The sequence below is a fragment of the Pelodiscus sinensis genome, chromosome 6 (genome assembly GCF_049634645.1).
Source record: "Pelodiscus sinensis isolate JC-2024 chromosome 6, ASM4963464v1, whole genome shotgun sequence".
Taxonomy (NCBI): Eukaryota; Metazoa; Chordata; order Testudines; family Trionychidae; genus Pelodiscus; species Pelodiscus sinensis.
The window spans coordinates 70,980,003-70,995,873 of record NC_134716.1 but is presented as its reverse complement, the minus strand read 5'-3'; the positions used below and the strand labels follow the sequence as shown (position 1 = coordinate 70,995,873).

General features: G+C 39.5%; 1 protein-coding gene across 4 annotated transcripts in view; it reads right to left on the bottom strand.

The window, feature by feature from the left end:
• The window catches only part of ELL2 (elongation factor for RNA polymerase II 2), a 75,772-nt gene that overhangs the window by 15,658 nt on the left and 44,243 nt on the right, over positions 1-15,871 (bottom strand). For all 4 annotated transcript variants that reach the window (XM_075932107.1, XM_075932106.1, XM_006118674.4 and 1 more), the window contains 4 exons: positions 14,383-14,642; positions 7,031-7,155; positions 6,777-6,870; positions 4,033-4,606 (listed from right to left, as the gene is read on the bottom strand). In XM_075932107.1, coding sequence (XP_075788222.1) covers positions 4,033-4,606; positions 6,777-6,870; positions 7,031-7,155; positions 14,383-14,642 — 1,053 coding nt within the window. The remainder of the gene's footprint in view (positions 1-4,032; positions 4,607-6,776; positions 6,871-7,030; positions 7,156-14,382; positions 14,643-15,871) is intronic.

Here is a 15,871-nt window from a genome sequence, read left to right as displayed (position 1 = left end):
TAGAGTGGAAGCTAACGTGCTTTTTTCTCAGTGCATGTTTCCTTTCTCTCCCTTCTCCTCCCCCAACTATGGGAAACAAAGTTCTGATTTAATTTGAACAATTTTCTATACAAAAGTAGTCATTGCATTTTATGCAAATCAAATTAGAATTCAGGTTTAATCTTGAACAGAAGATTTCTTCATTAATATGGCAACAGTGCTCTTTTTACAGGTTGAAAAGCAAGTCAATATGTTGTTCTTCAGGAAGGTGTTATGAAAAGAGCACGTGTAACCCTTAAATAAGCTATACAAATGAGACTATTTCCTCTACTTTAGGAAGAACCTGTGTTTTAAATTCTTCTCATATTCCTAACAGAAAATTAAGAACTTTTAGCAAAGGCCATTACATAAAACCATGATACATCAACCCCTTGCACTCTGTATGCAGTTTGGTTCACCCATGTAAAAATGATATCAGAATTGGAAAAGGGGAAGGGCAATGAAAATTATGAAGGAGCATGGAACAGCTTCCTTACTAAGAAAGATTAAAAAGATGCAAACTGTTCATCTTAGAGGAGATAATTAACAGGAGGTAAGAGAGAGGTATATAAAATCATGACTGGTGTGGAGAAAGTGAACAAGGAAATGTTATTTACACCATCACATAACGGAAGAACCAGGGGAATCACCAGATGAAGTTACTAGGAAGTAGGTTTAACAAAAACTAAAAGCAAGTAGTTCACACAAAACAATCAATCTGTGGAAATCATTGCCACACAATTTTGTAAAGGCCAAAAGTATAATTGGGTTTACATTATAATTAGAAAATTCATAGAAGATAGGTCATCAATGGTTATTAGCCAAGACAATACCATGCTTTAGGTGTCCCTGAACTTCTGACTGCCAAGTAAGGTTACCAGATGATTTAAAAAAAAAAAAAAAAAAATACTGAACACACTTGATCTCAGATGGGGGTGGAGGGAGGGAGAGGAGCAGGGCTGGCCTGGAGGAGGTTGGTGTGGGGTGGGGGGGAGAGGAGTGGGGCTGGCAGGAAGCAGGGCTGGCCAGTAGGGGATGGAGGCGGGGGGGGGGGGGAGCAGGGCTGGCTGGGGAGGAAACCAGCCAGTGGGGAGTGGGGCTGTCTGGGAGGGGGTCGGGGGGTGCAGGTTGGCCAGGGGGGAACCTGCTGGCAGTGAACGGGGCTGGCCGGGAGGGGGTCGGGGGTGCGGGCTGGCCAGGGGGGAACCCACCAGTGGGGAACGGGGCTGGCTGGGAGGGGGAAGGAACCAGCCAGCAGGAAGCAGGGCTGGCCGGGAGGGGGAAGGAACCAGCCAGCAGGAAGCAGGGCTGGCCGGGAGGGGGTCGGAGGGAGGGGGAAGGGGAGAGAGAACCAGCCAGCGAGAAGCAGGGATGTCTGGGAAGGGGGTGGGGGGAAAGCGGGGCTGGCCGGGGGCGGAATTGGCCAGTAGGGAGCAGGGCTGGCTGGGAGGGGGTCAGGAGGAGCAGGGCTGGCTGGGAGGGGGTCAGGAGGAGCAGGGCTGGCCTGGGAGCACGCAAATCCTGGGGTGCTGCCCGTTCTGTGCACGGTCCCAGTAGGGTGCACAGGCGAGTCCAACCTGGGAATTACATCCCGCCCCAGCTCTGCCCCCCCTCTCTGCTGTGTAGTTGTGTACTGCCTGGATGTGTGACCGTGTTTACCAGCCAGGCAGTACGCAACTACGTACTGGTACTCATGATAATAATAAAACTTAATTATAAAATACCAGACATTTGTATGTCTGGTATTTTCTCAATTTGTTTCCCTGGATAGCAAGCTCAAATACTGGACTGCCCGGTTCAAAACCGGACACCTCCTGGCAACCCTACTGCCAGGAGCTGAGAGTAGATGACATGTGATATAAATTGTACTTTCCTGTTTATTCTCTCTGAAGCTTCTAGCACTGGCCATTGTCAAAATGGGACACTGGACTTAACTGATCACTGGTTTGACTCAATATGGCCATTCTTTTGTCTTAAGTATTTTTATATTTGGAATGGGGTATTTAAAACTTATGGGAAAAAATACAAAATTATAAGTTTAGTTTTGCCAGCAAGTTTCTGAATACCCCACCCCACATACCGTAAGCAAGTATATGCTTACGCTGCAGAAAAGAGAGTTATTTTGAACAATATTCTGGCCAAAGCAGTCTGATTCCAATAGTTAGGAGGTCAGTAAGAATAAATATGATTTCAACCAGAAAATATCTGAGTAAAACAGTTATATTTATACCGAGTGATTGCTCTTCCTATAAGTGGCATTCTTTGTACTAGTTTCAAGTTCTAAAAGGAGAAGGCCAAAGTTTAATTATCAATTCAGTGAGATATTGAAATAAACAAATTAAACTTTTGTTGGCCAAATTTCAGTACTATGAACAAAATTAAATTTAAAAAAAGGAACACTTTTTTTCAAAAAGCTATTTTACCACCAGGTCTTCCTCTGAATGTGCCTAAGAGGTTGTGAGTGCTGTAGAAATTTTCTAGGCATTTAGTATTCTGTGACTGACAGTGTCCTGAATGCTATCATATACTGGTGTATTGAACACAAAGAGTTTCAGAAACATCTATTCCAACCCTGAAAGGGCAGCTTTATGGTGTGTCTAAATGAAACAAAGATCCAGGTGTATCCATCAGCAGCCTACAAGAGCAGAAATACTTTCAAAGAGCCCAATCCATACAATTAGGTCTGTTTCCAGAGCTAAGACAGTTTCAGTATAAGTGAGGGATAAATCTAATTTCTGACTTAATAAAAGTTATTTATTTAAAATGGGATATTCAAGATTAAAGGAACTGCCCTAATTCGATATTGGTTTACTAAATGCCCACATTAAACATTTTGTAGCACCAATCAATATGGATTTTGAATTAACAGTCACATTCCACTGACTTAAAAAAATAATTAGGAACACAAATGTATTTGGTAAGCTTTTATTCGGTTTTGCAACCAGAATTTTAAGAGTTTTATATCCTCTCCATTATTGCTTAAAGTAGTAGCAAGAATAATTTTTGAAGCGAGAAAAAAGGAAGGAGAAAAGTTTCCAAACTGAGACTTTAGTACCATTTGAGAAAGTTGCAAGGTGTATGGCATAAAGAAAACTGGTATTCTCTTCCCTACTCTCAGAAATCTGGACTGCTCTGAGGTAAAGATTCACAATGCTAGATTTCTGTTACAAATCACATTATGTTTGCTACTGTAATTAAAAATAATTTGCAGCTATGCATACGTTATGCAACATTATCTCTTGCTTTTAGTGTGTACTTTTACTAGTTAATTTGCAAAATTCAGAAATTTTCTGTGGACTGATCTTCCAGACACTGTGAAATAAGAACACTAATACATAATTCAATAACGATGTTTACTTATCGTCAGATTTCAACTAATTTGCTTTTTCTTTAGAAGTCATTTCACAGCCATGAAGTCAGTGTCAGTTCTCTGAAAAATGCAGAAAACAAGGACAGTAATAATGCTCACTGATAACTGTATTAGATCAAATCAGTTTAATAATTAAACTGCCCTGCACTCAGAGATACGAGAGCACTTACTTTTAAAAAATGGACAATTCATTGTTGGAAGAAAGTGTTGAATAATCAGGAGAGAACAAAAAGGAATACTACTTTGGTTTTGTTTTTTAAACTAAAGAATTATTTATTTTATTTAAAAGTTTGTTAGGCTTACCAAACATAAAATTGAAGAACAATTTGACTGAAGTGCCAGACACTTATGTAGAGAAGTCATTCCTCCCCACTGTTTGTATACAACTTTTAAGCATTGTAAGGTGAAAATTTGCACTTTGCCTCAGGTGAAAGTTGTTACATATAAAGGCAGATAACTATCAATATCCCCATTTTATAGCTATGGAAGGAGGCAACAAAGAGAGGGTAAGTCACTTGGTTCAATGTTTATAGTCAGTGGCAGGGAGAAGTAGAATTGAGGTATTTTTCCAATCCATTGTTTTACCCACCTCATCAGTCCCACTTATCCTTAAAAGTAATTTTAAAAAGCAGCACTTCAAATACCTTCACTTGAATCCAAACTGGACGTTTTCTGCTTGACAATTTCTTCTTTAAGGTCTTTTTCCTTCTCTTCCATATTCTCCATGTTGTGTGTTTTGATTTGGTCCTTCTCCTTATGTTTTTTTGACTTCTTTTTGGATTTTTTGTGCAATACTGAATGTATCTCATCTGTTGACTTTGGACACGTTAACTCAACTGCAGTGGGTGCTGGCATTTCTGAAGGAGTCCTAGAGGTATATTTTTCTTGCTGGTCCTCAAAGATGCTGCTGCCATTCTGACTATAACTATCAACAGGCAGGTCTTGAGTTCCCCGGCCTTCAGGAGTGCTAGGGGAATTGGAGTTAGAGTTTACCGGCTGAAGAGGGTTTGAAATAGGAAGGCGAGTTGAAGGAAGTGTTGGAGGGGTTGGAGTGGCAGCAGCTGCAGGGGGAGGTGGTGGTGGTGGAGCAGCAGCAGTTCTCTCATTGGAAGCAGTCAAATGACCATTTAATGTTGGTTGAACTCTGTTGGTAAGGTGAGATATTCTTGGTTTTTTATTCATTAAAGGATCAATAAAATCTGAATCCAATAGCCGTTTCTGCAATAAAAAGGCCATTAGTTTCCATTTAATCTAATTCTAAAGTATGTTTACAAAAACAAATTAAAACCTAGTCTCTTATGCTTGCTAGTTTATCTTTAGATGAGATGAAGTTCACAACAACTTAATATAGGCTTTCATATTCAAAAATAAATTTAGATAGTTTAAAAATTTGTCTGAACATACTCTTCAGATCTGTATACAAGACTTTGAGGAAGTATTACAGTCCATGTGGGAACATGACAGGTTACTCAGTACTCTAGGTATTTGTGCAGTGCAGATACATTCAGTAAGTAGCTCTCTCCATAGAGGCAATGCTTTTATTCAAGCATTTCAAACCAACATGGAACAGTGTTTAATCAGAAAGACTGAACTTCAAAAAGGGACAAGGAAAATCTAGTTTCTGCTGTAGGGAGCTGGGTTCTAAATGATTTTCAGAGAACACTGCAGTTCTTTTGAAATACTGTCTGACTCATGTCAATTTGCTTAAGCATATACAGCCTATGTTTCAGTACAAAGGAGTGCCTCTGACCAGAAGTGCCAGGCACAGCTCTGCACCACAGATGAATTACTTCCAGATTCAGTGTGTGCATTGGAGCAGATAAGAAGAGGGAACCACACAATTCATACTAATTCACTATCATCATGAGAAACATTAGCAAAAACCAGGTAAGTATTTTTAATATCCCTCCTGAGTATGTTAAGGATCCCAGCACAGGATGTTCAGTATTGTTTCATCTGCCCTGAAACAGCAAATGCAAGCACCACAAAATAAATTTTAGAATGTTCTTCTACTGCCATTGCTATAGTGCTATTTTATGTTTACTTTAATCAGTGGTACTTTATCTTAAATAGTGCTTTTGATCTGTTAGTCTACTCATGCTCTATCAGACTGAATATATGTCCATTCTTCTAGATGAACAAAAGGAAGCATGGAGAAATAAGAAATTTATCCAATACCCCAGAAGCAAGACTGAGTCTAGAACTCAGATCTTCTGACTCAGTTCCATCTTTTAACCAGTCGACTATACTTAATCATAACTGATAACTGCATAATACGGACAGCAACAATAGATGAAGATTCTTTGCCACAAACAGAATATTACTGCCCTAAAACAGCATAGTTATGTCTTTTCCTGTGTAGATACTGCATTTAAACTAAGGGTTAAAAGGCTGCAGCATAAAAATGTCAGCATGACAGAAAAATTAAATCAATATGACAGTACAAAGCATCAAACAACTATAGAATACAACAAGGTACAAGAGTCTTCATTTGAAATACCAAGACACAGCAAGATAAACTGTTTGGCAATATATGAGCTATATTTTTTGCTTATTTAACAACCAGAAAATGATTGTGTAACAATAATGGAGATCTAAAAAGTAAATATGACCTCGTGGCGTTCAGATAGCAATAGGCCTAATTTGACAATCTAGGTTCACAAAACATTTTATGAGCCATCTAGATAGGAGTCTGGTTTATTTCTACACTATGGCTACGTCTACACTGGCCCCTTCTTTGGAATAGCCATGCTAATTTAGAACTTTGGAATAGGGAAATGCGCGGGGGGATTTAAATAAACATGGCCGCCGCTTTTTTTCCGGCTTGGGGAAAAGCCGGAAAAGAGCATCCAGACTGGCGCGATCCTCTGGAATAAAGCCCTATTCCGGAGGATCTCTTATTCCTCCGGAATAGGGCTTTATTCCGGAGGATCGCGCCAGTCTGGATGCTCTTTTCCGGCTTTTCCCCAAGCCGGAAAAAAAGCGGTGGCCATGTTTATTTAAATCCCGCGGGGGATATTTAAATCCCCCGCGCATTTCCCTATTCCAAAGTTCTAAAGTAGCATGGCTATTCGGAAGAAGGGGCCAGTGTAGACACAGCCTATTTGATCTCTAAATAGAGAGGGATTATTAAGTTTAGAGGTTCTTAGGGATTACACAAGATTTTTTTTAAACCCTCATATTAGTTACACAGTCTTCTACGGTGCAACTATTTTTAAGTGATATTCTATGCCACCATCCAATTATATGGAAATAGTTGCTTCACCTTTTTAATATGCTAGAAAGGGCATTAGTGCCGCTTGTTACATTATTAAAGCTTCCCAACAATATAGAGCTCATATGTATTATGTCTGATTGCATCATATTGCAATATAAAGATATTAAATACCTGGGAAGGAGAAGCAGATGCAGCATCTTTAGAAGAACTTAGAGGAGATTCCAAATGACTGGTGCTGGTGGCATTCTGAGATGAATTTAGCTTTCTATAAAGATCACCCATATTCCAGGTTACAAAAGGGGGGGAGGGGAGAATCAAGAAAAATATGTTAACAGATGTTACATTATTTGGTAAGAAAGAAGCTGGTTACTCTCAAATAATGTATTCTTGTATTGCTACCCTTTAAACAAAAAGACTGAACTTACCTAGAAAGTACTAACTCCAATGACTGTCTGTCTATCTCATTGTACCCAGGCCAGTCTTTTTGGATCTCTTTAAATACATATTCCTTCAGCGTGTAAGAGTTGTCCTTGGCATTCAAGTTCGCTACCTACAATTATATATTCAAAAATACAAGTAGCAATTACTAGAATAGACTGACAGTTTAAATACAGTTTGAAAATTAAAAAAATGAAAAATAAAATGTTTCAGTATTTTCTGGCCTTCAGCTTTAAAGGCAACAAAGAACAGACCTTTCATATAAAGGAATATTTTGAAATACAAAAATATTCAATCTTGGGTGTGTGAATTTAGGTACTTAAATTCAGAATTCTAATGTTAGGCATTCAAGTTCAAAAATAATTCAAGTGTTTATTCTTCCAGTTCTGCAAACATGAATGATACTAGATCACAAGAAAAAAAGGAAAGTAGGCACAGCTCTGAGAATAATGGTAACTAATGCTGTGTACCAGCAAGGCCATTTTTTATCTAGCCAAATGATTATGACCAAGTCAGGTAGCTTTTCTTGTTTCCCAGGGACTGGGTCACTGAATTTAGTACATGCACACTTCTCTGAAACCACATGAAGCTGTAGCATTGCACCAGATAGTGGTAAGCTAGTACAACATTTGACCCTATTTACTTTTTCCTTTAATGACAAAAGGACAAAAATAGTTGTAAGTGCAATGAGTGTCCTATGTCTACCTAAGAAAACTTAGTTTAATGAAGACAAATACAACAATTTCAGCCATGTAAAGGGGGTCAACAGAACTGCCAGGCCCCTGGCAAGGTGGGGGGGTTGGCTCTGCATTCTTGGAAGAGGCCGGGCTTCTGGAGCAAGAGGCAGGGCTATGAACAGTTGCTCCTAGTGCCATCCAGACTGTATTTCTCGGCACCAGCCCTTCAGCATCACGCAGGGCTCTGGAGGCGATTTAAAGGACCTGGGGCTCCTAGCCACCACCACTGCCACAGAAGCAGCAGTTTGGAGCTACGGGACCTTTTGAATCAATGGGCTTCAGGGTAATTGTCCCCATTGCTTTTCTGTTGGTGGACCTGGCCATATACATGAATATATTTTAAAAATGCAATAAGGTACAAGTAAAATTTTAGCACGAATTTAACTAAGAAAAGAAGTACATGCCCAATTCCACTCCTAAATCTATGGTATGTCTCAAATGCATATGCAAAACAAATATCCATGAACTCCAGGAAAAAATTCCTATAATTCCATACTAGTTAATGCTTGTTTATTAGCGTATTCATCCCATTAGTGCTCTACTTTAAGATAGCTTCTAATAGCGCCCTTTCTTTCGTAAAGAGAAATACATTGTGTATTATTTGGAAAAAAAAAAGCCATGTTGATAAAAGGCCATGATCACTGATGCCTGCCACATCCAAGCATCAGTTTGGCAACTTTTCCTCTTCAAATCCCATTTTAGACCTTTCAACTGTACCATCTGCAACAGACCTCTGAAGTTGTTGTTTCTCCAAGAGTTTAGGAAGAGGTACTTTGCCTATTACTTGTGGTCAAGATTATAAAGAGAACCTTGTACACTGAAAAGCACATGGACAGAATCATTGTGATTTATGCAGATTTGCTCACCCCCCTCAAACTTGGACTTAGACTCAGAGTCTCAAAAGAAAGAGGGTATCTAAATCTGTACCAGTAGATCAAGTACATTAATTAGGTGTGTTTTGTATTGGCCCGTGTCTCATTTTTAAGTGTGTTACGTACTATCATAGATGGCTGTGATACTATATTTCAAATATCGAATACTAGGACTTGCACATGCCTAAATTTTGCCTGTAAAGAATTTTAGTGACCCACCATATTGTCTGAAACAGAAGTTACCAAAAATTAAACAGCAGACCCATTCGTTAGAAACTATAAATAGTACTTTCAATAACTAATTTGTTTTGTACAAACAGTAATTATGTTTAGGCTCCCAGATTTACCACCTAGAAAGAAGTAAATACATTTGCCTATTCAAATCCAGTCATGGTGTAATATTATCTCAGAAAAGATCTATTATAACTTTGCTGATGAAATGACAGCATTACTGAACAAACCCCTCTCCCCCACTTTGTAGTGTGCATTGTGGAAATAAGATGAATTAGCTCTATGTTGAGCCTGCTGGCTTCTGAAGGTCAAGTAGTACTTCAAGCATTTTGCATGGCACACTTTTTGGAAAAGTGAATGCACTGGGGAGGTAGCAGATATTGAGACAGATATGCCATACCACTTGGGATAAGAATGTAAGAACGGCCATACAGGGTCAAACCAAAGGTCCATCTAGACCAGTATCCTGTCTGCTGACAGTGGCCAATACCAGATGCCCCAGAGGGAGGGAACACAATAGGTAATCCTCACGTGCTCCCTCTCCTGTCACCCATTTCCAGACAAACAGAAGATAGGGACACCATTCCTGCCCATCCTAGCTATAGCCATTGATGGGTCTAACCTACATGAATCTAACAGGGTTCAAAAAAGAACTAGTTAAAGTCCTAGTCTTCACCATGTCCTCTGGCAAGGAGTTCCACAGGTTGACTGTGCACTGAGTGAAGAAAAACTTCCTTTTGTTCATTTTAAACCTACTACCTATTAATTTCGTTTGGTGACCCCTAATTTTTATATTATCGGAACAAGTAAATTTTTCTTTATTCATATTTTTCACAGCAGTTATAATTTTATAGACCTCTATCATATCCCCCCTTAGTCTCCTCTTTTAAATCGAAAAGTCCCAATCTTTTTAATCTCGCTTCATACGGGATCTGTTCCATACCCCTAATCATTTTTGTTGCCCTTTTCATAACCTTTTCCAATGCCAATATATCTTTAACATGAGGCGACCACATCTGTATGCAGTATTCAAGATGTGAGCGTACCAGGGTTTTACATAGAGGCACTATGATATTCTCTGTCTTATTCTCTTTCCCTTTTTAATGATTCCTAACATTGTTTGCTTTTTTGACACTCATTGCCCATTGAGTGGATGTTTTCAGAAAATTATCCACATTGACTCCAAGATCTCTCTTGAATAGTTGTAGCTAAATTAGTCCCCCATCATATTGTATGTATAGTTGGGACTATTTTTTCCAATGTGCATTACTTTACATTTATCAACATTAAATTTCATTTGCCATTTTGTTGCCCAATCACTTAGTTCTCTTCACAGTCTGCTTTGGTCTTAAGTATCCTGAGCAGTTTGGTACTATCTGCAAATTTTACCCCTTTTGCTAGATTATTTATAGATAAGTTGAATAGGATTGGTCTCAGGACAGACCCTTGGGGGAACCCCACTAGTTACTTCTCTCCACTCTGAAAAACTTACCATTTATTACTACCCTTTGTTTCCTGTCTTTTAACCAGTAATCAATCCATAAGAGGATCTTCCCTCTTAACCCATGAAAACTTACTTAAGAGCCTTTGGTGAGGGACCTTGTCAGAGGCTTTCTGGAAATCTAAATATTCTATATCCACTGGATCCCCTTGTCCACATGTTTCTTGACCCCCTCTCAAAGAACTCTAGCAGATTATTAAGGCATGATTTCCCTTTACAGAAACCATGTAGACTTTCCCTCAACAAATTATGTCTATGTGTCTGACAATTTTATTGTTTACTATAGTTTCAACTAATTTGCCCGGTACTGATGTTAGACTTACCAGTTCATAATTGCCTGGATCACCACTAGGGCCATTTTGAGTTTTTGGATGTCAGCGTGTAGCTGACTCTACAATTAACTGTTTCCCCAAAACTGACTACGTGGTGCTGTGTGCCTGCCACGGACAGAGGATGCTCTGCCTCCCACGGAGCAGCAGCCCCTGTCCACAGGGTGTCCGAGACGGAGACAAGGGAGACGGAGCAGGTCTGTGTGGTGAGCTGGTTTTTAAACGGTCTCCTCTTACGGATCAGCTTCCACCTAGCACCCCATGCTACTACCTCTGATACAGAGGCAGCAGCACGGGATAGCGGGGGCTCCCCAGGACTGGGGCCGAAGTGCACTGGCTGCCAGTCCCACCCCTGGGGACTATAGAATAGTCACATAACCAATAAGACTTCATGCAGTTACTCAACTATTTTCTCTCTCTGGGATCCCTCAAATCGAGGGAGATTTCCCCTTGGGCACCTATAACTGATGAGTGTGTAAATGAAAAATTAGGCCAATTTTGGCAAGAAACACTCTCTGAAAGTGACTACATGTGAGGTTTTATCTCCACTGGCGCCGACACCAGCGGTACTAATGTGGGCCTGGGCACACTCCTTACATCAGGCTCTTTGGTCTTCATGGATACATTGCTTTATCTCAAAACATTGGGCACCATTCTTGATGGTGGTCTTTCAGGTTACTCAATCCTTCTCCTACTTCTCCCAGGTGTCAGCGTCAATGTTGCACTTTACCAACGTGTTCTTAAGGACATCCCTGTAATGCTGCTTCTACCCACCAGGAGACCTTGTCCCTGATCCTCACCTAAGCGTAGAAAATCTGCTTAGACAAATGTGTGTCAGGCATCCTGACCACGTGACCAGATCATCATAGCTGGTGGTGGGCAATTATTGCTCCAATGCTAAAGGAATCAGCCTCTGTGAGGACACTAACATTGGTCCATCTTTCCTGCCACATGATGTCGAATATTCTCCTCCGGTACTTTTGGTGGAATTTCTCCAGATCTTTAATATAGGGAGTCCAGGCTACAGCTCCATATAGCAACAGTGGAATGACTACAGCATTGTAGATGTCAATCTTGGTCTGCGTCTTGATGTTATGGACATCTGTCATGACCATGAGGGATGGCCAGCAGCCTGGAGACTAAAGTGTTAACTATGTCCCTTACCTAAGCCAGGTAGCAGTCAGCCAATAAAAATGCAGATAGGGATTTCAAACTGGGACAAAGGAATTTTTGTTTTTTCCCTCCTTTATCTCTGGGCAGTTTCTCTCCAGATGCTGAGAGAGGGAGACAGACCTCTCTCTGAAAAGACTCTTCTCTATCTGTAAGTAGGGTAAACTTTAGATAAATCCGATAGGTTTTAATGTTTGGAAATGGGAATCTGATGTCTGTGCATTTAAAAATGGGGTTCTCTTTCTTTTGTAACGAAATTTTGGCCCATGGTGGAATTCCTCATGAGTTTATTAATTGGTGACTTTTCCATCTAGTTATTATGCTTGTAACTGGAGTATTGTGGTGATGAAAAAAGTTCTCTTTCTTTTTTATTAACCTGGTATTGGTTAATTTTTGTGTGTCCTGGTTTTACTTCAGGGCTCAGATTTCCCAAGTGATCTCTTCCCTGGCGTCTTTATTATTACTTGAGTGGTGGCAGTAGATTTTTATCCCCCAAAATTTAAGATTTTTTGGGGGGAAACTTTATACCAAAGCCTGAAGATAAGGTTTTCGGGTACTTTTGAGAGCCCCCACTTCTGCACTCATCGTTTCACAAGGCATAATGGAGCAAACGACAAAGGCGTCTCTTGTCGACTGTGCCATGTCTAGACTGTCGCGCTGTGCCAGATCAGCTGATCGTCAGCACAGCGGCCATTTTTATTTTAATGAAGCGGGGATTATTTAAATCCCTGCTTCTTTGACTGTGCTGAATAAACTATTTTACATGGCTCCGTTGACAGAGCCATGTAGTCTACACATAGCTAGGTGTCACCAATCAAGATAGATTTTGGATATCACCTCTGACATCTGCTGAAGATGCAGCACCAGTTAAAAAAAAAAGTTAGGGTCCATTAGGAAAGGGACAGATAATAAGATAATGGTACACCCATACTTTGAATACTGCATGCAGTTCTGCTTGCCCCATCACAAAAAGATATATTAGAACTGGAACATGTACAGAGAAGGGTAACAAAAATCATTAGGGGGTACTGAACAGCTTCCATATAAGGCTAGATTAAAAAAAAAGACAGAAATTATTTTTATCTTAGAAAAGAGAGGACAATGGTGTGTGGGCGGGGGGGGAGGAGGGGGGAGGAGAGAATACAATAGCGGCCCATAAAATCATTAGGGGGTAATGAACTTTGTAGATCAATAGGTGTTATTTACCCCTCTGCACAACTCAAGAACCAGGCTCACCCAATTAAATTAATAGAAAGCATGTTCAAAACAAACAAGATAACTTACTTACTTACTGCCCGTTACGCCAATGGCGCATAGGGCAGCAAAAACAAGATAAAGTAATCCTTTATATAAAGCACGGTCAACCTGTGGAATCTGTTTCCTTGGGATTTTGTAATGGCTTAAAGTATAACTGGATTAAAAAATGAATACGTTCATGTAGGATATGTACACCAATGGCTGTGAGCCAAGATGGTCAGGGATGCAATCCTATGCTCTGAGTGTTTCTAGATCTGACACGCTGAGTGGAACATGGAATGGACCACTCAAACTGCCCTGTTCTGCTCATTCCCTCTGAATGGTAAGATGGACCATTGGTCTGACCTGGCATGGCCATTCTTATGTTCTTAACAGAGGTTAAAGAAGTGAAGGAATAATGGATGGCTTAAGACAACTGTAATTCATTCCCGGGGCTTTGACATCACAAGCTACCAGTGCACAAAAAGCAATGTGTGAATAGTGCAGTGTAAAAAAAGGATTTCATCTCTTCAATTCCACGGTCATCTTTACAGGCACATACACACATGCAATACACGGGTAATTCTGCAGATGTATTTACAGATTTGCAGATTGGAAGTTCCTTCTAAAATATCATTCATGTTTTTAGCAAAGAACTACTCAGAAATTCTTTGTGACAGAAAGAAAACAAATCTTTTGTTTACTGTAACATTTAAATAGAGCTTCAATCCAATAATATGAAATGCAACACTATTATACAGATTTCTTTTCATTTAAATTACCTTCCAAAACCCCTTTCCTTTTTATAAAAAGAGCTAATAAACCTGTCAAAGGAAACATAAGTTTATTAGCGAACTAGTCTGAATAGTTAAGAGAAACTATATTGACCAGTTAAGCAGCTCGGAGTAACAAGAGTAATACTCCTAAGGGAAAAAATACTACAGTAGGAACAAGGTAGCTAAAAATATACCCAGCAATTGTTCCTTGACACCTCACAAAGAGCTTTAGAAATCTTCAGTATTACAAACTTCCTATAAACTCATCAAAACGATCAGGAAGTTTGTTTTAACTACTTATAAAACAGAGCAGCAGCATTTCAAGAAGTCGGTCAAAGAGCCAGACACAATGAACGTGTTTGCCATTCACCAAAGTGAACCCTCACTTTTCTAGATAATACTATTTAGGATGTTACTGCCATATTTTAAGAAAAACTGGAAAAGGAGCAGAAAGAGCAAGAAAAGCAATCTGTCCAAATGTTCTCACCTGCTGAAGGATAGCTGCAAGGGAGTTCTTGTCTTTTTGATTAACACCATCTCTTTGCAAGCGAGCAAGCAACTCTGGTTTCTTGTAGGTTTTCAGTGCCAGTAAGTGAATCACCCTGTCCCTGTATGGCCGCTGTGAAACACCATTGTTTACGTGGGTCTTTCGTATTGTATTTGCAGGATTGATGGGCATTGACCTTTTCCTTTCAGGCACTGCATCTGGAATACTCTGTGGTGCTTTCCGGATCTGTACTCTTTTACCTAAGTCCAAGAATTAAAAAGGGGAAAAAAATTAATAGCTCTTGCACAATTTATAAACATCTGATTTTTCCCAAAGTTTAATTCAGAGGGTATTGTTTAGTGTAAAGAGGATATCATAAAATGCATTATGTTAAGATCTCAAAAAGCCTGAAATGAAATTACTCAAATTTAAGTGATATTGTTAGGAGGGCAAGATATTTTGCTTTGTTTATACAGATGCACACCTTAAATATTTTCTTAAGTAGTTTACAGGCTGAGAAAAAAATATCCTATTAGCTTGATGTTAAACTTACGTTTTAAATAAGGAAAAAAAATCGTCTGAAACTAACATGTTCTTCATTGGTGTCTAAGGAACCCAAAGCTACATATTATTAGCACCATAACTTGGAAGTAAAGTGACTAATGTACTGCCAGATACAGTATTTGGTGCTATGCCCTTTCAAAAATGAAACTATTGTATCCAAAAATCTATGTAACTGACCCAAGATTTTTCACTAGAAAAAAACCTGTAAAATGCAACACCTTTGTTTCAGGATCAAATCCACAGAAATTTGAGAAAATACTCTGTTTCTAATGAAGAAGGTTTTACATTCCTGCAATATTGTTTCCCAATAAATTAAAGTGTTACTATATGTTTGTAAAGGCTCAAAGATAATGAAATAAATATATTCAACAGCTTATTAATCAAACAGACTGTTTTTCCATAAAGGTAAATGGTTAGAAGCAAAAGTTCTTTCCCACCAGACCCAAAGCAAAATTAAAAAGGCTATGGAGGAGTTTCTAAACTTAGGGCTAGTAGAAAACAGACAGGCATAAGGCGCAGGATACTCAAGGAGCTGATAGAGGAGGTATCAGCCTTTAGCTATGATCTTTGAAAAATCATGGCAGGGGAGATTCCAGAAGACTGGAAAAGGGCAAATATTGTATCCATCTATAAAAAGGGGAATAAGAACAACCCAGGAAACTATAGACCGGTCAGTTTAACGTCTGTCCCAGGGAAGATAATGGAGCAGGTAATTAAGGAAATCCTATGAAAAACACTTGGAAGGTAATAAAGTGATAGGGAATAGCAAGCATGGGTTTGTGAAGAACAAGTCATGCCAAACTAATTTGATAGCTTTCTTTGATAAGATAACGAGCCTTGTGGATAAGGGAGAAGCGGTGGATGTCATATACCTAGACTTTAGTAAGGCATTTGATACGGTCTCGCATGATATTCTTATTGATAA